The following is a 21,450-nucleotide window of genomic DNA, read 5'->3' on the forward strand; positions in this document are numbered from 1 at the left end:
GATGGTACCGCATTGTCGTTTTGATTTCCATCTCTCGGATAATTAGTGACTTTGAGCATGTTTTCATGAGTCTCTTGGCCTTTCTTCTGTCTTCTGTGGAAAAGATTCTATTTAGGTCCGTTGCCCATTTTTTTATTGGATCATTTATCTTCCTTTTATTAAGTTGTATAAGCTGCCTGTAGATGTTGGAGATTAAGCCTTTATCAGTGATAACATTTGCAAATATGTTCTCCCATACAGTGGAATTTCTTATTGTTTCGTTGATAGTTTCTTTTGCTGTAAAAAAGGTTTTTATTTTGATGTAGTCCCATTTGTTTATTTTCTCTTTAGCTTCCATTGCCCTAGGAGCATTATCAGTGAAGAAGTTCCTTCGGCATATGTCTGAGATTTTTCTGCCTGTGGATTCCTCTAGTATTTTTATGATTTCCCATCTTATGTTTAAGTGCTGTATCCATTTTGAGTTTATTTTTGTGTATGGTGTAAGTTGGTGATCTAGTTTCATTTTTTTGCATGTATCTGTCCAATTTTCCAACACCATTTATTGAAGAGACTGTCTTGACTCCATTGTATGTTCATGCCTCCTTTGTCAAATATTAATTGAGCATAGTGGTTTGGGTCGATATCTGGATTCTCTATTCTGTTCCATTGATCTATATGTCTGTTCTTGTGCCAGTACCGGGCTGTTTTGAGAACAGTGGCTTTGTAATACAGCTTGAAATCTGGTATTGAGATCCCTCCTACTTTATTCTTCTTTCTCAGGATTGCTGTGGCTATTCGGGGTCTTTTTTTATTCCAGATGAATTTTTGGAGAGTTTTTTCTAAATCTGTGAAATATGCCATTGGTATTTTAATGGGGAGTGCATTGAATCTATAGATTGCTTTGGGTAGTATGGACATTTTAATGATGTTGATTCTACCAATCCATGAACATGGTATGTTCTTCCATCTGTTTACGTCTTCCTCTATCTCTTTTTTCAGTGTCCTGTAGTTTTCCGCGTATAGGTGTTTTACCTCCTTAGTTAAGTTTATTCCTAGGTATCTTAATTTTTTTGGTGCGATGGTAAATGGGATTGCTTTTTTAGTCTCTCTTTCTATAAGTTCACTATTGGTGTATAGGAAGGCCATAGATTTCTTGGCGTTAATTTTGTATCCTGCTACATTGCCGAATTCATTTATTAAGTCTATTAGTTTTTTGATGGAGTCTTTCGGATTTTTTATGTACAATATCATGTCATCTGCAAATAAGGACAGCTTTACTTCTTCTTTTCCAATTTGGATGCCTTTTATTTCTTCTTCTTGTCTGATTGAAATGGCTAATATTTCCAGTACTATGTCAAACAGGAGTGGTGAGAGTGGGCATCCCTGTCTTGTTCCTGTTCTTAGGGGAAATCATTTTAGTTTTTGTCCATTGAGTATGATGTTTGCTGTGGGTTTATCATATATAGCTTTCATTATGTTGAGATATGATCCTTCTATTCCCACCTTGTTGAGAGTTTTTATCAAGAAAGAGTGTTGGATTTTGTCAAATGCTTTTCCTGCATCAATTGACATGATTATGTGATTTTTGTCTCTCAGTTTGTTGATGTGATGTATCACGTTTATTGATTTACGGATATTGTACCATCCTTGCATCCCTGGGATAAATCCTACTTGGTCATGGTGTATGATCTTTCCGATGTACTGCTGGAGCCAATTTGTTAGAATTTTGTTGATGATTTTGGCATCTATGTTCATGAGGGATATTGGTCTGTAATTCTCTTTCATTGTGTTGTCTTTATCTGGTTTTGGTATTAGGGTGATGCTGGCTTCATAGAAGGAGCTTGGAAGTATTCCTTCCTCCTGAATTTTTTGGAATAATCTGAGGAGGATAGGTTTTAGTTCTTCCTTGAATGTTTGGTAAAACTCCCCTGTGAAGCTCTCTGGCCCCGGGCTTTTGTTTGCTGGAAGCTTTTTGATGGCTGCTTCAATTTCTTCCATAGTCACGGGGCTATTGAGCTGTTTAGATTCTTCCTGATTGAGTTTTGGAAGGTTGTATTTTCCTAGGAATATGTCCATTTCCTCCAGGTTGTCCAGTTTGTTGGAATAGAGTTGTTCATAGTATTTTGAAACAATCCTTTGTATTTCAGCGGGGTCTGTTGTTATTTCGCCTCTTTCATGTCTGATTTTGTTTATTTGGGTCTTCTCTCTTTGCTTCTTGGTGAGCCTGGCTAGAGGTTCATCAATCTTGTTTATCCTTTCAAAGAACCAGCTCTTGGTTTTGTTGATCTTTTGTATTATTTCTTTGGTCTCTATGTTGTTTATTTCTGCTCTGATCTTTATTATTTCCTTCCTTCTGCTTACACTAGGCTTTTATTGTTGCTCTCTTTCTAACTCTTTGAGTTGTAGGGTTAGGTAATTTATTACCATTGTTTCTTGTTTTTTACAGTAGGCTTGTAGAGCTATGAACTTCCCTCTCAAGATTGCTTTCACTGTGTCCCATAGATTTTGGATTGTTGTGTTTTCATTGTCATTTGTTGCCATGAAGTTTTTTATTTCTTCCTTGATCTCTCTGGTAACCCAGTCATTGTTTAATAGCATGCTGTTTAGTCTCCATGTGTTTGATTTCTTTGGATTGTTTTTATTGTCGTTGATTTCCAGTTTTATGCCACAGTGATCTGAGAAGATGCTTGATATGATCTCTATCTTCTTGAATTTGGAGAGACTTTGCCTATGTCCTAAAATATGGTCTATCTTTGAAAATGACCCATGTGCACTTGAGAAGAATGTATATTCTGTGGCTTTGGGATGAATGAAACATTCTTAAAGGGGGAGTTGCTAAATTGCCCTTAAAAGAGCATGCCTATGTCAGCCTTCAATGAAAGTGTATGAGGATGCTCATGCGCTCATGTACCAAGGCTAAACTAACATCGAGGTGGACAATTCTTAATTCTTTTTAAATCGGATGTTATTGTTTCTTTGGTTTACTTTTTTCTGAATTACGAGTGAAGTTGAGAGGTTTGCCCTTATATTTCTTCTGTTTCTGCCTGTCATTTCTCTTGTCAATCTTTCTGCTATGTTGTTTCTTTTTCTTATTTCTTTAGAAGAGCTCTTTATATTTTGTCCATTTTATCAAATACTTCTTCCCAGACTGTAATTTGTCTTTTAACTTTACTTAGCATTTGCATAGAGAAGCTTTGTTAATTTTGTGGCCATCTTTGAGGACTTTAAACATTAATTGCTAAAGAAGAAACAACAAAGCAGACATGACAAAGTTACACTATCAGCCCCTGGTCCTGGGCAAATGCCCTTCAGGTCCCTGCTCCGTAACTTTCCAGCTGCTCGGTCGTGGGCGAATACCAGGTGTACCGATTAATAATGCGGATTTTTTCCAATAGCTGGAGTTACAATTATGTTGATATATATGCGATTTGATATGTATTGACAGCAAGCTTCAAAACTTCATATGTCAAATTTGCTGAAGGTGTTAACATAGATATTTTTACACTTAAAAATGTTGAATTTCGTGTCAAAAAAAGAGCATTTGCGGGAAGTTTTAATTCATTATTTTGAAGAAAAAGTTATCATATACTTTGGGAAGCGTATGATGAATATGCTCCATCTCAAGATACTTGTAAATGCTGGTTTAAATGCTTTAAAAGTGATGATTTCGACGTGAAAGAGAAAGAATGTCCAGGTCAAGTGAAAAAGTTTGAAGACCAACAATTACAAGCATTATTGGGTGAAGATGTGTGTCAAACTCCAAAACAACTTGCAGAAAGAGTAAACGTTGCTCAGCAAACAATTTCCGATAATTTACAAGCAATGGGAAAGATTTTAAAGGAAGGAAAATGGGTGCCACATCAACTGAACGAAACACAAATGGAAATCCGAAAAGTCATCAGTAAAATGTTGCTTCAACAGCACAAAAAAAGTCTTTTTTGCATCGAATTGTGACTGGCGATGAAAAGTGGATTTATTTTGAGAATCCCAAATGCACAAAATCATGGGTTGATCCAGGTCAACCATCAACATTGACTGCAAGGCCAAATCATTTCAGAAAGAAGACAATGCTCTGCGTTTGGTGGGATCAGGAAGGTGTGGTGTATTATGAGTATCTAAAACCAGGTGAAACCGTTAATACTGATCAGTACCAACAACAAATAATCAATTTGAACCACACTTTGATCGTGAAACAACCAGAATGTCCCAGAAGACACGGCAAAGTAATTTTGCTTCATGATGACGCACCATCACACACTTCAAAACCAGTTAAAGACACATTAAAAGATCTTGCCTGGGAAGTATTAACCCACTCACTGTATTCACCAGACCTTGCTCCTTCAGATGACCACTTGTTCCGATCGATGGCACACGTACTTTCTGAGCAGCACTTCAAAACGTACGAAGAAGTGGAAAATTGGGTCTCTGAATGGTTTGCCTCAAAACAAGAAAAGTTCTGTTGGGACAGTATCCACAAATTATCTGAAAGATGGGGAAATGTGTAGCTAGCGATGGACATTACTTTGAATAAAGCACTTTTGATGTTTCTCTTGAAATTGTCGTGTTCTCTTTGATTATAAAATCCGCATTATTAACCGGTACACCTAGTAGATCTCACCGGCCTTCGGCCTTCTACTCTGTAAAACGGGAATAATAAAACTGGCCTTACACGAATTTAGGGAAGTGTGTAGCTTTCATCGTGGCTGAAGACGGTCCGTTCCCTTTTCCTGAAGTAGGTTCATAAATCAAATCAGAGCGAGCAATTGAGTTAAACACTGTATTTACTAGGATCTTCTAACTTCACGAGGGCGGGGGCGGGGGTGGGGTGGCGGAAGCATGGTGGATGTGGCAATTATGATCTATTATTTAACGCGCGCAGTAAGCGCACTGGATCGTGTTAACAATTCCTAACTCGCGCAAACGCTCTGGAAAACGCATTATCCCAATTTTACCGGGAGCAACCGAGTCCACGGAACCCAGATTCCTGGGTTTTTAAAACTAAGTGCCTCACCACCAAGCTGTCTGCGCGCCTCCGCCAGGAAGTCCTCGGGCCGCCTCCCCTACCCGTGGGTTAGACCTGCCGAGGGCCGAGGGGCGGCGAGAGTGGAGAGCGACGCGGAACCAAGTGTCCCGGGCTCGGGTGTCCCGGGCTCTCTTTACTTGCTGTTTCCCCGCGGTGCCTTTTGGGAGTTGTAGTCAGACGCGCTTCAGCTAGCTTGCTGGGCGGACAAGGGCAAAACTCCAAATCCCAGTACGCCCCGCGGCGGGCGGGTGCAGCGCCTGCTCTTATCCTCCCTACTTTTCCACTCTTTCCCTTCTCTTCTGAATCCTCCACTCGGGACCCCTGTCTGTGAAATCCTTCGTCGCTCTCCTCACCCTTTTCTCTAAGTTTTAACCGTCCTTCCCCCTATTTCCTGGAGCCAATGCGAGACATTGACTCCGATTAAGCGACGTGCACGCGTTGGGGTCGACGAGTGGTAAGGGGGCCGGGAGAGGGGATGGCGGAGGGCGGGAGCGTTGAGTGAGAGAAAAGTAGGAAGTTAGATCGGACGTTGTGGATCAGGTTGAATGGGTGAAGTAGTAGTCTTGGGGGAAGGAAAAGGAAAGAGGTAGAATTAGATTTGGGAAACATGGAGGGGAGAGGTAGCTTATGGCCGTGCCCAGCAAGAGACGTGGGGCCAAGAAGTAGATGGGAAGGTCTGATAAATGTGGAGCTTATGGCTCCTCTGAGCAGGAGTAAAGACGAGACAAATTACCGAAATACAAAATGATTTTGAAAATAGGGGACAATTAACAGTTCTGTTGCTTGGAAATTGAGAGAAGACTGGAGTTGGGGCCAGAAGTGGGGTGAGGAGGCAGGAGAGGAAGAAGTCAGTCAGGTTTGGGAGAAACAGATGAGTGGCATGGAAAGGGAAACCGGAGAAAGGATGGGGCCCGGTGGGGCCGTGGATCGGGGCCCTGAATGAGAAAGGTGAGGGTGAGTGGGCACGCACTGTGGGTTGTGTTTCTAACACTTGCATCTCTCAGGTGATGGAGAGCGCCCCCTCGCGGGGTGGCCTGAACCGAGCACACCTGCAATGCAGGAATCTGCAGGAGTTCCTCGGGGGCCTGAGCCCTGGGGTGCTGGACCGACTGTACGGGCACCCTGCCACCTGTCTGGCTGTCTTCAGGTGAGGAGGCCCTGCATGTCAGGGACCATGTGGGAGATGTGATGGGCCTGCAGACTGGGAAAGTCAGCATGGGGAGAAGCATCATTCTAAGGGGCTTGGAGACTGAAGTGTATCAGGTCAAAACAGATGGTGTTTGTGGGACAGCGAGACTGGTCAGGTTGTGGGGGGAGAGGCTGAGATGCAGGTGGAGAGCAGTTGCTGATATTAACATTTGTCTCTGCCCCTTGCAGGGAGCTCCCGTCTTTGGCTAAGAACTGGGTGATGCGGATGCTCTTTCTGGAGCAGCCTTTGCCACAAGCTGCTGTGGCCCTGTGGGTGAAGAAGGAATTCAGCAAGTGAGTCTGCTGCATTCTCAACAGCTACATTTCCCAAACTGCTGTTCCTTGGAACATTTTCAGGACATATTAGTGGGTACAGCACAAAGCTCGTAAGTAAATAAGGTTGGGAAGCTCGGCATGCTGTAGTTCCTCGGGGCGGGTTGTGATGTCTGTAGCGAGGCTCCGGTAAGTGCTGCAGTACAGAAATTTGCCCTAAGAAGACTCTGATTTCACCCAGAAACAGTGCTCCAAGGATCACCAGTTCAGAAAAGGTCGGAATGGAGACCATCCGGGGCCTCCTTTTTTGTTCTCCAGACACCCCCTCACTCTCTGTTTCTGTCTCAGAGCTCAGGAGGAAAGTACAGGGCTGCTGAGCGGCCTCCGGATCTGGCACACGCAGCTGCTTCCTGGTGGTCTCCAGGGCCTCATCCTGAACCCCGTCTTCCGCCAGAACCTCCGCACTGCCCTTCTGGGTGGGTATGTCCTTCCTGATCTTCCTGAGCCGGGCCAGGGACTCAGCTGGTGGAGGCAGAGCTCCTGAGGGCCTCCGGCCCTGAGGGCGCCTCCTTCGGGAGTCCCTCTAGGAGTGAGTCGGACCGGATGTGGCTGCACAGCGTGGGAAGACCTCCCACTCGTGGCCCATGCGGACGAGGGTGGAAGGAGGGCAGAGGGTGGGCATGGGACACAGGCAGGGCTCCTTACTCTTGGCCTCTCCGGGCATAGGGGCAAGGCCTGGTCTGATGACACAAGTCAGCTGGGACCAGACAAGCATGCCCGGGACGTCCCCTCCCTGGATAAGTACGCCGAGGAGCGATGGGAGGTGAGGCCTCGGGATCCGTGTGTCTCTGCTTGTGCTCCTACTTCCCGCGGCCCTAGAGCCATCTGCTCTCGCACCCCTCAGGTGGTCCTGCACTTCATGGTGGGCTCCCCCAGTGCGGCCGTCAGCCAGGACTTGGCTCAGCTCCTCAGCCAGGCGGGGCTGATGAAGAGGTGAGGAAGCCAGATGCACGACTGCCTGCCTTTCCTCTGACCGAGTGCCTGGGGCTGGGAGCGGAGGGGCTGGACTGAAAGGGAGAGTGAGCGGAGGGCGGCCAGAGAGAAACCAGAAGACGGGGGACCAGTGGGGATGTGGCCGTTCTCCGTACGCCCCTCCCATCGTCCCTCTCCCCGTCCCCAGTGCTGAGCCTGGAGAGCCGCCCTGCATCACCTCTGCTGGCTTCCAGTTCCTGCTGCTGGACACGCCCGCCCAGCTCTGGTACTTCATGCTGCAGTACCTGCAGACGGCCCAGGTGAGGGCGCTCTCCCCAAGGCCCTCCCTAGGCTGCTGCCAGCAGACTGCGCCCTGACCCTCCTCTCCGTGTGTCCCCCACTCCTCTTTGTCTCTGCCCACCCCTCCTTAGAGTCGGGGCATGGACCTGGTGGAGATCCTCTCCTTCCTCTTCCAGCTCAGCTTCTCTACTCTGGGCAAGGTACGCAGGGGCTGCAGCTGGGGGTCTGGGTGGGCGAGCTGAAGGGGCGGGACGGGAAGGGGACGGATGGGCGGCTGTGCGGCAGCAGAGTGGAGACGAGAAGGAACAGAGCGCGGCCAGAGGTGGGAGAAGAGAGCGGGCGGGCGGGCGTGGCGGGGGCGATGGGAGGTGTTTCGGACCCCAGCTGGCTACCTCTTCCCCAGGATTACTCTGTGGAGGGCATGAGTGATTCTCTGTTGAACTTCCTGCAGCACCTGCGTGAGTTTGGGCTTGTTTTCCAGAGGAAGGTATGAGCACCCAATCACGCTGCGGGAAGAGGCGGGCCCATGTTGCCGGGGCCTTCAGAAAGGAGTGGGCCTTCGGGAGGCAGCAGGGAGCAGTTGCCAGGACTGAATACTTGGGTCCCTTGGGAGAGAAGTGGGGGTGGGGTGCACTGGGGGGGCTCGGGTGTCTCAGGAAGGAAGGCATGACAGCTGCGGGCCCTCCGCCTTGCCCTCCACCCTTCCCAGAGGAAGTCCCGGCGGTACTACCCCACGCGCCTGGCCATCAACCTCTCGGCGGGCGTTTCTGGGGCCGGGGGCACTGCACATCAGCCAGGCTTCATTGTCGTGGAAACCAATTACCGGTTGTACGCCTACACAGGTGAGGCGACAGGCCTGGAAGAGCAGGTTGGGATGGGAGTGGGGAGGGAAGGAGGCCGGAGGAAGTGTCTTTTACTCAGTTTACCTGACAGTGGACACTTCTGATTACACGAGGGCGGGGGGGGGGAGGGGGTCGGGGGGAGGGCCGCCTCCTCATCCTCTCTTCCCATCCCCGGTCAGAGTCGGAGCTGCAGATCGCCCTCATTGCCCTCTTCTCTGAGATGCTCTATCGCTTCCCCAACATGGTGGTGGCGCAGGTCACCCGGGAGAGCGTGCAGCAGGCCATCGCCAGCGGCATTACAGCCCAGCAGGTAGCCCCGCTTGGGGTGTGGCAGGAAGACGGGGTGCACTGGGCTGTGGGGTCCCCTTCGAGAAGGCCAGCCCCAGGCCTGTTGCAGCAGGTGGTGCGACGTGCACGTGCGGAGAGGCGCGGCTCTGGGGGGAGCGGCTGGAGGGAGGAGGGCGGGCTCTGGGTCTGCGTCTTGGCACCACTTCTGGCCGCACGAACAGGCGGTGCTCTTTCCGACTTACTCAGCCTCCTCTGGTGGGAAACGGGAGCCCTGGGTTTTCACCTCCCGGGGCTGCGGGGAGGGTTCAGTGAGGAGCAGCAGTAACACATGAGCTCAGAGCCTGCCACACCTTAGTGCTGCTATTTTAAAGGAAAACAAAATAAGGCTGCAAAGGGCAGATGGAATGGCAGACATGACCAGTGGGAACAGCAACTCGGGACCACAGCTGAGCAGGGCACGGGCTGCTGACAGCCATGTGGCTGCGCGTTTGGAAGCAGTAGGTGATGTTCCGTTGGCATTAGGTGACGGCCGAGGTAGTTTTCCTGCCCTCTTATTCAAGCCCTTGATTTCATTCTTCTCTGTTGTTTAGATCATCCATTTCCTAAGGACAAGGGCCCACCCAGTGATGCTTAAACAGGTACAGAAGGTACCACGCTGCTGGCGGCTGACAGCCCTGGCACCGGTGACCAAGCGCTGGAAAATCTGGGGGGTGCGTGGAGGGCTGGGCCCTCTGGAGCAGTGTTCCGGAATCTTACAGCCATCCCCTGGCCCTGCAGACCCCTGTGCTGCCGCCCACCATCACAGACCAGATTCGGCTGTGGGAGCTGGAGAGGGACAGACTCCGCTTCACCGAGGGTGGGTGGCTTTGCTGGCGGATTCTTAGCCATTGGCCAGAGGAAGGACAATCCGTCTGGATGAGCTGAAAAAGCTCTTGATGCATTTTATTTTTTTGTCTTGCTGACGAGGCACTTTATTTTCGGGCGAGTCTCAAATCTGTGCAGTTTGCGTTTAGAAGAGGGAAGTGGGGAGGGGTAACCTCTGGTTTGGGAAGCATTATGGGTGCGCTTACTGCACAGCGTTCCCTCCTGAATGTGGTTGGAGGAGCCATGGAAGAGACGAGGAGGGCGAGATGGGAACGGGGGGGGGGGGGGGGGGGGGGGTGGGGTGGGGGGGGGGGGCGGCCTGTGGCGCGGGGCTCACGGCCTCGCCTCCTCCCCGCAGGCGTCCTGTACAACCAGTTCCTGTCGCAAGTGGACTTCGAGCTGCTGCTGGCCCACGCGCGGGAGCTGGGCGTGCTGGTGTTCGAGAACGCGGCCAAGCGGCTCATGGTGGTGACGCCGGCGGGGCACGGCGACGTCAAGCGCTTTTGGAAGCGGCAGAAGCACAGCTCCTGAGCGCGGCGCCCCGGGGGCTTGGCGGGCGCGGGGGTTCCCGTGGGGACGCGGCTGCTCAATAAAGTCGTGGAAGTGCTCCTCGCGGCCCGGCCCCTCCCTCTCCGCCGCTCCGCCCCCCCGCGCGCCCATTGGCCGGGAGGGGACGGGCGGGGCCGCGGGGCCGGTTCCGGTTCCGGTAGCCCAGTCCTCGGCGTCGCCGCTGCGGGGCGCCCGGGGGTAGCGGCGAGCGCGTGGGGCGGCCTCGGGGCTGGGACGCGCGGGCGGCGCCGAGGTCGTGGTGACTGGCCGGACCCTTGCTGGCTCTCGGCGCGCCGGTGTCGGCAATCTCCCCGGATCCCCGAGCCCTTCACCTCCCCGCGTGTCAGAGGTCACCCCCTCTTCGCACGTGCGTCGGCTGGGGGCCAGACTGACCCTCCCCGGGAGAGCGCTGCTCGTGGCTCCGGGGCGGGGGCTGTGCGGGGTGGGAAGGAGTGACCGCCGTGCGAGGGGCGTGACCCGCCCGCACCCCTGACCTCAGGCGCCTGTGCGAGCCCTCCCGATGCCGCATTGGCCTCTGGCCCCTGTTCGACCGTGGGGGCTGAGGCCCTCCCGGGGCCTCCCCAAGTCCCATCCCCTTTCCACCCAGTCGGAGCCCTACGGGCCCCCCGCCTCCCGGAGGAACCGCGAAGCCAAACAGAAGCGCCTGCGAGAGAAGCAGGCGGCGCTGGAGGCCGGGCTAGCCGGGGAGAGCCAGGTGGGGCGCACCGCTGGTCCTGGGTCCCTGGGAAGACGGCGGGGCTGGCGGGGAGACTGGGCCCCAGGTGCCTGGGCAGCCCTGGGACCTGCAGCCCCCCCGCCCCTCCCCGCAGTCCCCCGCAGAACCCGGCAAGGCCTGGACGCCTAAAGAAATCGTGCTGTATGAAGTCCCCACGGAACCCGGGGCGAAGAAAGGTAACGAACCCTTCTCTCCCGGGGTCGCCCGTCGGGCTCTGAAAGCAGCCGGAGCGGCGGGGGTGAGGAGCTCTGCCCGCCCCACTGATGGCTCCCATGTGCCGCCTCCACAGACGTCTCCCGGCCCCTGCCCGCTGCTTACAGCCCCCGCTACGTGGAGGCGGCCTGGTACCCGTGGTGGGTGCGAGAGGGCTTCTTCAAACCCGAGTATCAGGTCTGTCCGGCGGGGGGGCCCAGGGGCGGTGCCCGTGAGGTGGGCGGGCTGAGTCTCCGGGGCGGAGCCCACAGCCAATCATTGGAGAGCTTGTCTCCTGCTCCACGGTCCCCCGCCCTGTACTTGCAGGACCCTTCCTTCCCGCGGTTCTTTACGCCATGCGGACAGCAGAGGGAGCTGTTCACCCCTCTCTTGCCCTTTGCCTTGGCTCCTAGACCAGGCTGCCCCAGAGCACCGGGGAGACCTTCTCCATGTGCATCCCCCCTCCCAACGTCACCGGGTCCCTGCACGTCGGGCACGCACTGACCGTGGCCATCCAGGACGCTCTTGTGCGCTGGTGAGGGGAAGGGGGCCGCTGGAGTTTCTGGAGAAGGGAGGGGACGGGGAGGACGGATGTGTAAGCTCAGGGCTTCACGTGTGCGTGTTCCTGTTGCAGGCACCGGATGCGTGGGGATTGCGTGCTGTGGGTCCCTGGCTCAGATCATGCAGGGATTGCTACCCAAGTATGTCATTTGCCACTTTCCTTTTCTCGGGTGCAAGAGAGCCCCCCCCCCCCCCCCCCCCACTCCCCGAAGCCCCCGATTCACTGTCTGCCTCCCCTCCTAGGCTGTGGTGGAGAAGCGGCTGTGGAAGGAGCGGGCGGTGAGGAGACAGGAGCTGGGCCGGGAAGGCTTCCTCCGGGAGGTGTGGCGGTGGAAGGAGGAGTGAGTGCCGAGATCATGGGTCTGGGGCCTTCTTCCCAGCCTCTCTCCCAGCTTGTGGTTGCTCTTCCCATCCCCCCCACTCCCCTAACTTCCAGAGACTTGAGCGCTGGAGCCGCTTAGCCTTTGGTGGGGTCTCCAAGCTGTGTGTCTGTGTGTCTGTGCGTCTGTGTGTGACACAGTAAGATGTGTTTATTGATGTATGTGTATGTGTGTACACTCACACTCGCCCACTGGCCCCATTTTCCTGCCTAGATCTTATCCCTCCTCACCCACGGCCACCTGCCCTCTGCTTGACCCCGCCCTCTGCTTGACCCCGCCCTCCTTTCCCCAGGTCGGCTGCACATGCCAGCTCCTCTGCACAGCTGCTCTGGGTTTCCCACAAGTCGGCTGCCCTGTTACTATAGAACTTCATGTTTTTACAGTATATATGTATTTTTACTAGTTTCAGAAAGGAAGAGAGAGAGAGGTAAAAACATAAATGAAGAGAGAGAACCATTGATCGGCTGCCTCTTGCACGCCCCACACTGAGGATCAAGCCTGCAACCTGGGCCTGGGCCCTGACTGGGGATCGAACCTGACCTCCTGGTTCACAGGTCGACGCTCAACCACTGAGCCGCGCCAGCTGGGCTCTGCTTTTTTTAGTGCCGTAGAAGGCTCCATACTGTCTGCATTAGCTTCCAGGGGCTGGCCCTGCTCCCTCCTCCCAGCCCCCAGGGTGTCCCTGGGCCTGGCCGTTGGTGCTCGGGACATGCTTGCTGACAAACCTCTCTGGGCACAGGAAAGGGGGGGAGATCTGCGGGCAGCTCCGAGAGCTGGGGGCCTCCCTGGACTGGGACCGGCAGTGCTTCACTATGGACGCGGTGAGTGTGCCCGGCCGGCCCGGTGGGGGCGGGTGGGGGCGGGTCGGTAGCAGGGTGGGAGTGCGGGCCCTGAACGGGCGGCGGGCTGAGAAGGGCTGCTGGGTGTGGACACTCGGTCACCCTAGGGCTCCTCGATGGCTGTGACGGAAGCTTTCGTGCGACTCCACAAGGCAGGGCTGTTGTACCGCGGCCGGCAGCTGGTCAACTGGTCGTGCGCTTTGAGGTCAGCCATCTCGGACGTTGAGGTGAGGCCGGGGAAGAGAAGCGGCCGCGGGGAGTGCGTGGCGGGTGGAAGCCCAGAGTCTGGAGCCAGACTGCCCGACTCAGTCCAAGTCCTGCCGCCGCCGGCTCTGAGCCTCGGTGTTCGCAATCTGCACATCAGGGCTGTCGGGAAGCCCTGGGTGCTGTGAGGACGAAGGGAGGCCTCCTGGGAGGGGTCAGCCCAGCACCCGTGTGGCTGTGCAGCGCTAGGTGAGGGCACCGGAGGCGGCACCCTCCCTCTGAGGCTTCAGGTGCGCTGCAGGGGGCTGGGCGGGAGGGGGTGTGGGGGTGGGAGGCCTGGGTGTGAGCCTTGCACGGGGCTGCTCTCAGACCCTGCTTCGTCCACCCTCTAGGTGGAGCGCCGGTCCCTGCCTGGCCCCACCGAGCTCCGGCTGCCCGGCTGCCCCACCCCTGTGACTTTCGGCCTCCTCGTCTCGGTGGCCTTCCCCGTGGATGGAGAGCCTGGTGAGGCCACCACACACCTCTGCTTCCCTGTTTCTCGAGCCCACGTGGGCCTGGGGGGGGGGGGCGGAGGAACCTGGCAGTGTTTGTGTTCTGTGGGCATTTAGCCTGGCTCCTGGGCCCTGGGAGCTCAGAGTAACTCTGCAGGAGGCTGCCCCCGGGGGACACAGGTCAGTTCTGGAGTGGGGTGTGGACAGGAGGTGCTCTCGGTTCCAGGCGGGGCTGGTAGGTGAGCTGGAGTGTCAGGGTGTTTGTGATTGGGGCCCGACTGTCCCCGGGTCCCCTGGGCCCCGTGCCTTCCCGAACACCATCCCTGTTTCTGCCCGGGATTCCAGGCACCAGCCTCTGTCTCCTCATGGCTCGTTATTTCAACCTGGACTGCCCCTGCCCCTCCCTTTCCCAGTCCTCCCGCCTTTAGCTGTGTCTGGGGTGAGGGTGAGAATGACCACTAGCTGGACGTGCTTGAACTTTACCCCCAGACGCAGAGGTCGTGGTAGGGACCACGAGACCAGAGACGTTGCCTGGAGACGTGGCCGTGGCTGTTCATCCCGATGACGCCCGATACACAGTAATGCCCGGCCCTCCTGCCCGGCCTCCTGCCACAGCTTCCTCCCCCCTCCCCACGCCGGCCCTGCTCTCCAGCTCAGCCCCCTGGGCCCGGAGGCTGCCGGTCTCTTCTCCGGGTCGCACTTGCCCTCTCGCTGGGGTTGACCGGGTCTGGCGGGGCAGGGCCAGGCTGTGTTGGCCCCCCAGCCCCTTGAGGAAACGTGGGCTGACCCTCGGCTCTTTACTTGGTCCTCCCCGTCTGGTCCTCGGGCTCTCCCGCCTGCCCCGGCCGTTCGGCCCACAGCCGCCGGGCCTTGCCCCTCTCCCTCCCTGCAGCATCTACATGGGCGACACCTTCGTCACCCCTTGACAGGGCAGCTTCTCCCCCTCGTCACAGACTCTGCTGTCCAGCCGCACATGGGCACGGGTGAGTGCCGTCGGGAGGAGGGAAGCCGGGTGCGGGACCGGGAGGAGGAGGAAAGGAGGGGAACCCGCATGGAGCAGTCTGGGTGGTGGGGTAACAGAGAGGAGGGAGGGCTGGGAGGCACGGGCCATAATGGAAGCCTCGCCTGGTCGGCCTCCCGCTCACGGGCTCCGCTCCCCCAGGGGCGGTGAAGGTGACTCCAGCGCACAGCCCTGCTGACGCCGAGCTGGGGGCCCGCCACGGCCTGCGCCCCCTGAGTGTCATTGCGGAGGATGGGACCATGGCCCCCGCCTGTGGGGCCTGGCTGCAGGTGGGACCGGCCTGCTGTCCCCACCCTGTGGGGCCCCGCCCCGGTCTCCCTTCTTCGGGGGCCTTGAAGCTTTCCTGCTGCGCCTTTCCAGGGTCTCCACCGCTTCGTGGCCCGGGAGGAGATCCTGTCCGCGCTGAGGGAGCGGGGCCTGCTCCGGGGCCTCCAGAGCCACCCCATGGTGCTGCCCCTTTGCAGGTGACCCCCCAGCGTCCTCACCTCGGGCTTCCGGAGGGTGCGGGGCTCTGGGGCTGGAGTGCCGGCTGCTGTGTCCTCAGGGCTTGGGCCCGGGCTCAGCCGTCTCCCTTTCAGCCGCTCCGGGGACGTGGTGGAGTACCTGCTGAAGAGCCAGTGGTTCATCCGCTGCCGGGAGATGGCGGACCGCGCCGCGCAGGTGAGGAAGGACGCCGGGATGCAGAGTCAGGACGCTGTGGCAGGGAGGCGGCGTGGTCCAGAGGGCTGGCTCGTGTCCTCACTCAAGCCCAGAACCTTCTCGGGAGGTTTGGGAGGTCCTTTTGAGCTGAGAAGCAGGGGCGGGGGGCGGGCGGGAGCACTGTGGAAGCGTCTCCCGCAGGCGGTGGCGTCGGGGGCCCTGGAGCTGAGCCCATCCTTCCACCAGAAGACCTGGCAGCACTGGTTCTCCCGCGCTGAGTAAGAGGGGCTCTGGGGGCGGGCGGGGGCGCTGCTCCCGCTGAGAAGCCACTCTGCTCTGGCTCTGTGGCAGAGACTGGTGCATCTCCCGGCAGCTGTGGTGGGGCCATCGGATTCCAGCCTACCTGCTCGTCGGGGAGCCCGGGACGGTGGTAGGAGGCGGAGCGGGCGGGCGGTGCGGGGCTTAGCCCGGAGTCGCAGGCCTGCGGGGGCTCAGGCCATCTGGCCCGTGGTCCAGCCTCAGTCCTGTGACCTCCCCGCACTGGCTTCCCGCCTGCGGCGGCTCCTCACGCGCCTCGTTCTGCAGGGCCACGGGGAGGACTGCTGGGTGGTCGGGCGAACGGAGGCCGAGGCCAGGGAGGCGGCTGCAGAGCTGACAGGGAGGCCAGGCGCCGAGCTGACCCTGGAGCGCGGTGAGGGCCGGGCCCGCAGGGGTGGGGTGGGGGAAGCTGGCGGGGAGGGTGGGGCTGAGCGCGCAGGCTGAGGGCCTGGGAGCTGAGGTTCCGGTTCTGTTTCGCAGACCCCGATGTCCTGGACACGTGGTTCTCTTCAGCTCTCTTCCCCTTCTCTTCCCTGGGCTGGCCCCAGCAGGTGAGGCCGGGCGAGCCGCGGAGGGAGGGGAGGTGGAGGACGCGTGTGGCCCAGTCTCAGGAGATGGCACCAGGGCCTCTCCCGCTTGTCTTTTCCTCCCAGACCCCAGACCTCACGCGCTTCTACCCCCTGTCGCTTCTGGAGACAGGCAGTGACCTCCTGCTGTTCTGGGTGGGCCGCATGGTCATGTTGGGGACCCAGCTCACGGGGCAGCTCCCCTTCAGCAAGGTAACGCCCTGTCGTGCCCTGTCCCTCGGCAGCTCGTGTCCCCAACCTTGTCCTCGCTCTAACCCCTGCCTGGTGGTCTCCCCTCCTGATTCCCTCCCACCCTCAACCCTAAAGCCCACGGGGCCTCGGGAAGGCTCTCCAGGCCGCCCCCCCCCCCTCCGCCCCAGGTGCTTCTGCACGCCATGGTCCGGGACAGGCAGGGCCGGAAGATGAGCAAGTCCCTGGGGAACGTGCTGGACCCTCGGGACATCATCCGAGGGGCGGAGCTGCAGGTAGGATGAGAGCCGGGCAGGCTGGGTTTGTGCGGGGAGGAGCTGTCTGGGGGGACAGGGGGGACCCTCGTAGGGGTGGGTCTGGGACTGAGGCCAGCGAATACTCGCCTGTCCCAGGTGCTGCAGGAGAAGCTGAGGGATGGGAACTTGGACCCCAAAGAGCTGGCGATCGCGGCTGCAGCGCAGGTGTGTCCCGGTGTCTGCCCATCGGCCTCTAGCTCACAGCCACTGGCCTTCTCTGCGACCCAGGCTCCTGGCCCTGCAGCCTCATGGGCATCTGCCACCCCTCCTCCCTCTGGTTGCAGAGAAAGGACTTCCCTCATGGGATCCCCGAGTGTGGGACAGATGCCCTGCGCTTCGCTCTGTGCTCCCATGGGGCCCTGGGTAAGCCGGGCAAGGTGTTGGGGTCGCGAAGAGGGGCTGACAGGGCTGAGGACGCCCTGTGCCAGCGCCGCCCGCCTGCATGCGCTCTCCTCTCTCCCTCCCTCCCAGCGGGGGACCTGCACCTGTCTGTCTCTGAGGTCCTGAGCTCCCGCCATTTCTGCAACAAGGTCTGGAACGCCCTGCGCTTCATCTTCGGTGTCCTAGGCGAGAACTTCACGCCGCAGCCTGCAGAGGAGGTAAGAGGGAGGTGCCTGGCAGTGGGGTTGTCTGCTGTCTGAGGAAAGGGAGGGGCGTGGGAGTCGAGCCCTCCTGTGACCTGCAGCCCCTTCTGTCTGCAGCTGTGCCCCGCGTCCCCCATGGACGCCTGGATCCTGAGCCGCCTGGCTCGCACCGCCCGGGAGTGCGAGCGCGGCTTCCTCACCCGGGAGCTGCCCCTCGCCACCCACGCCCTGCACCACTTCTGGCTCCACAGCCTCTGTGACGTCTACCTGGTGAGGGGCCGGCCAGGCGCGCTCTCCTGCAGGCGCCCCTTGTGCCCTGAGTGGCGCGGCCCCTGCAGAGCTCTCAGCTGGGGTCCCCATGGCCCCTCGTTAGGGCAGGAAGACGATGAGCCAGGGAACCCTGACTCCCCCCGGGGCTGGCCGAGCCCTGCCCTGCCTGTCGCCTGGGCGAGGGAGGCTTCTGAAGCAGTCCGACAGGCAGGCCCGGCGGTGGAGGGAGCTTCTTCCTCAGCCTCTGACTCGGTTCAGGCCGGGCAGCTGGGCGCTGGGCTGGCCGGGGAGGGAGCGCCATGGTGGGCACCCGGGTTCTCACAGCTAATGCCGCGGGAGGGCCAGCGGGTGCCCCGTGGCCCCTGCCCCAGCGCGGGCTCCCCAGGCGGCGGCTGGTGGAAATGGCCCTGCTTGTCCCCGGGATGCCGCTAGCTCAGGACCACTGCCCGGGATGCTGCTTCTCGGTCTTTTACAAAACTCTGTCTCCTTGATGAGCAGGAACTCAATACTTTTCTTTCTAAATTACACAACCTTCCTGCAGTTCGATTGCCCACCTACCTCTGAGAGTCCTGCCTGGGGTTCCCCTCCTTATGGGACAGCCGACGCTGCACCCGCAGTCCTGGCTGTGGGCCGCCGGGGTGTGGCATGACGCGCAGGCTTCCTCCCCAGGAGGCCGTGAAGCCCGGGCTGTCGCACGGCCCCCGCCCGCCTGGGCCGCCTCAGGTGCTGTTCTGCTGTGCGGACGTCGGTCTCCGCCTGCTGGCCCCCTTCATGCCCTTCCTGGCTGAGGAGCTCTGGCAGAGGCTGCCCCCCGGGCCGGGCGGCCCCCGCGCCCCCAGCATCTCTGTTGCCCCCTATCCCAGTGCCCAAAGCCTGGTGAGTCACACATCCCTGGGTGCCCGCGGGGCGGGGTCTCCCGAAAGGGCTAGCTGTGGGCCACTAACAGCTGGCACTTCACTGCGGGGGCTTTGGGGTTCTGCAGCGCCTCGGGGAGCCCCGTTAGCACCGTGGGCAAGAGCGACCGTGCCTCAGTTTCCCTGTCTCCCTGTGGTTAAACCGGGACGGCAGCAGGCAGGGCCATGCTGTGATGAGGGTGGGTGCTGTACAGGGTGGCCCGACGTCTCAGTGCAGTTTTAAGCTTCAATGACCTGCAGAGGATGAATGCCGCAAACTGACCCAGAAACCGTTTTCGAGCTTAACTGAGTTTTTAAATGATGTGCTTTGTGAGTCACGTGGTTTTGTGAGTTTTGAGTAACACGTTTTAAATGTGTTATTTTGGTGGTTTGGTATAGTCAGTCAGAGTGACTGACAGACATCAGCCTCTGATGTCTAAGATTGTAGATGGCGCCCAGGTTTCGCGGGCGACATCCCTGAGGCGGTGCAGAGGCGCGGGCGGGCGGGCGGGCAGAGCCAGGAGCGTTGGCAGGTCCCGGAGCCTGCTGCTCAGCGCCGGCGGTCCGTCCCGCCTGCAGGAGCGCTGGCACCGCCCCGAGCTGGAGCGGCGCTTTTCCCGGGTCCAGGAGGCCGTGCAGGCGCTGAGGGCCCTCCGGGCCACGTACCAGCTCTCCAAGGCCCGGCCCCGAGGTGAGGCGTGGCCTGGGCCCCCAGTGCCTGCGGGAGGAGCATCGGCGGGCGGGGCAGGGGGCGCTTGGGGCAGGCCTTGACCCTGACCGGCCCCTTCCCCAGTGCTGCTGCAGAGCTCAGAGCCCGGAGAGCGTGATGTCTTCGAGGCCTTCCTGGAGCCGCTGGGCACCCTGGGCCGCTGCGGGGCTGTGGGCCTCTTGCCCGTGGGTGCAGCCGCCCCCTCCGGCTGGGCCCGGGCCCCGCTCAGCGACAGCGCTCAGGTCCACATGGAGCTGCAGGTGCCGGGGGAGCCGGGAGCCGGGAGCCGGGAGGGTCAGAGGCCGTGGGGCGGCGGGCGGGGCGCGTACTGAAGTGGGGAGGCGCAGGGCGGCCACGGTGCCCGTCCTCCCGCAGGGCCTGGTGGACCCGCAGGCCCATCTGCCTGTGCTGGCCGCCCGAAGGCACAAGTTGCAGAAGCAGCTGGACGGCCTCGTGGCCCGGACCCCGTCAGAGGGAGAGGCCGAGGCTCGGCGGCAGCAGAGGGTGAGGCTGGGAGGCTGCCCAGGGAGCCCGCCCCCGAGGGAGGGTGGAGGGAGGGGGGGCCTCCTGCCGGATCCTTACTGCTTCTCGCCCGTCCAGCTTTCTGCCCTCCACCTGGAATTGTCGAAACTGGACCAGGCGGCCTCGCACCTCAGGCAGCTGATGGCTGCGTCTCCCAGCCCCAGGGAACCGTGAGCCCTCGCACCTGGCGCTTCTCCGCCCGCCCAGACCTGCTGTGAGGACAGACGGAGCCTGCAGCTGCTGGCAGGGGCCTCGGAAACCACAGGTGCCCCGCGCTCCCGGGCGCAGACCGGCGTGGCCCCTCGAAGCGCGCTCCTGCCCGCTGCCCGTGCGCCCCTGGAAGCTCTGGCACGAGGAGTGCAGATAAACGCCGTCTCAAACGCATCTGCCTGTGGTTCTTTGTCCCTCTCCCCCCGTGGTGACCCCAGCCTTCCACTCCTTCCGAAAGGAGGGCTGCCTCTGCCTCGGGCTCGGGCCGCCGTGGGGCTGGGGGGGGCCGTGGGAGTGGGGCTGGGGGGGCCGCCGTGGGAGTGGGGCGGGGGGGGCCGCCGTGGGGCTGGGGGGGGCCGTGGGAGTGGGGCTGGGGGGGCCGCCGTGGGAGTGGGGGGCCGCCGTGGGAGTGGGGCTGGGGGGCCGCCGTGGGAGTGGGGCGGGGGGGGCCGTCGTGGGAGTGGGGCGGGGGGGGCCGCCGTGGGAGTGGGGCTGGGGGGGGCCGCCGTGGGAGTGGGGCGGGGGGGGCCGCCGTGGGAGTGGGGCTGGGGGGCCGCCGTGGGAGTGGGGCGGGGGGGCCGCCGTGGGAGTGGGGCTGGGGGGGCCGCCGTGGGAGTGGGGCTGGGGGGCCGTCGTGGGAGTGGGGCGGGGGGGGCCGCCGTGGGAGTGGGGCGGGGGGGCCGCCGTGGGAGTGGGGCTGGGGGGCCGCCGTGGGAGTGGGGCTGGGGGGGCCGTCGTGGGAGTGGGGCGGGGGGGCCGCCGTGGGAGTGGGGCGGGGGGGGCCGCCGTGGGAGTGGGGCTGGGGGGCCGCCGTGGGAGTGGGGCTGGGGGGCCGCCGTGGGAGTGGGGCTGGGGGGCCGCCGTGGGAGTGGGGCTGGGGGGGCCGCCGTGGGAGTGGGGCGGGGGGGGCCGCCGTGGGAGTGGGGCTGGGGGGGCCGCCGTGGGAGTGGGGTGGGGGGGCCGCCGTGGGAGTGGGGCGGGGGGGCCGCCGTGGGAGTGGGGCGGGGGGGGGCCGCCGTGGGAGTGGGGCTGGGGGGGCCGTCGTGGGAGTGGGGCGGGGGGGCCGCCGTGGGAGTGGGGCGGGGGGGGCCACCGTGGGAGTGGGGCTGGGGGGCCGCCGTGGGAGTGGGGCTGGGGGGCCGTCGTGGGAGTGGGGCGGGGGGGGCCGCCGTGGGAGTGGGGCGGGGGGGGCCGCCGTGGGAGTGGGGCTGGGGGGGCCGCCGTGGGAGTGGGGCGGGGGGGGCCGCCGTGGGAGTGGGGCGGGGGGGGCCGCCGTGGGAGTGGGGCTGGGGGGGCCGCCGTGGGAGTGGGGTGGGGGGGCCGCCGTGGGAGTGGGGTGGGGGGCCGCCGTGGGAGTGGGGTGGGGGGCCGCCTCGCTGGAGCAAAGCGGAGCGCCCTTGTGGCTGGCACAGGGACGCGGGCCACCTGCTGACAGTGGCCGGCTTCTCCGGGCCCGCCCTCCCCACTTGCCTGCTCCTCCGGGTGGGGCTGAGAGGAGCAGGGACTTCTCCCAGGCCGGAGGGGCCGCCGG

At 60.0% G+C, this 21,450-nt stretch overlaps 1 protein-coding gene across 1 annotated transcript; it reads left to right on the top strand.

The window, feature by feature from the left end:
• Positions 1-5,241: 5,241 nt before the first annotated feature.
• LOC103300544 (valine--tRNA ligase, mitochondrial) lies at positions 5,242-20,086 on the top strand. Its single transcript, XM_054721995.1, is given in 43 exon segments — positions 5,242-5,456; positions 6,007-6,149; positions 6,380-6,484; positions 6,812-6,943; positions 7,190-7,286; positions 7,368-7,456; positions 7,644-7,755; positions 7,867-7,935; positions 8,139-8,222; positions 8,445-8,577; positions 8,757-8,887; positions 9,456-9,503; positions 9,643-9,721; positions 10,088-10,341; positions 10,778-10,993; positions 11,109-11,190; positions 11,304-11,404; positions 11,620-11,741; positions 11,841-11,907; positions 12,011-12,108; positions 12,887-12,968; positions 13,094-13,213; positions 13,583-13,694; positions 14,171-14,259; positions 14,574-14,664; positions 14,844-14,971; positions 15,063-15,166; positions 15,281-15,362; positions 15,543-15,619; positions 15,693-15,771; positions 15,927-16,032; positions 16,140-16,210; positions 16,313-16,438; positions 16,606-16,710; positions 16,828-16,896; positions 17,016-17,094; positions 17,203-17,330; positions 17,433-17,585; positions 18,255-18,461; positions 19,058-19,169; positions 19,272-19,447; positions 19,563-19,691; positions 19,788-20,086. Coding segments are annotated over 42 exon segments (4,680 nt in total). The 5' UTR covers positions 5,242-5,456; positions 6,007-6,009; the 3' UTR covers positions 19,884-20,086.
• The last annotated feature ends 1,364 nt before the right edge of the window (positions 20,087-21,450 follow it).

This window comes from Eptesicus fuscus, chromosome 10 (assembly GCF_027574615.1).
Source record: "Eptesicus fuscus isolate TK198812 chromosome 10, DD_ASM_mEF_20220401, whole genome shotgun sequence".
NCBI classification, from domain to species: domain Eukaryota; kingdom Metazoa; phylum Chordata; class Mammalia; order Chiroptera; family Vespertilionidae; genus Eptesicus; species Eptesicus fuscus.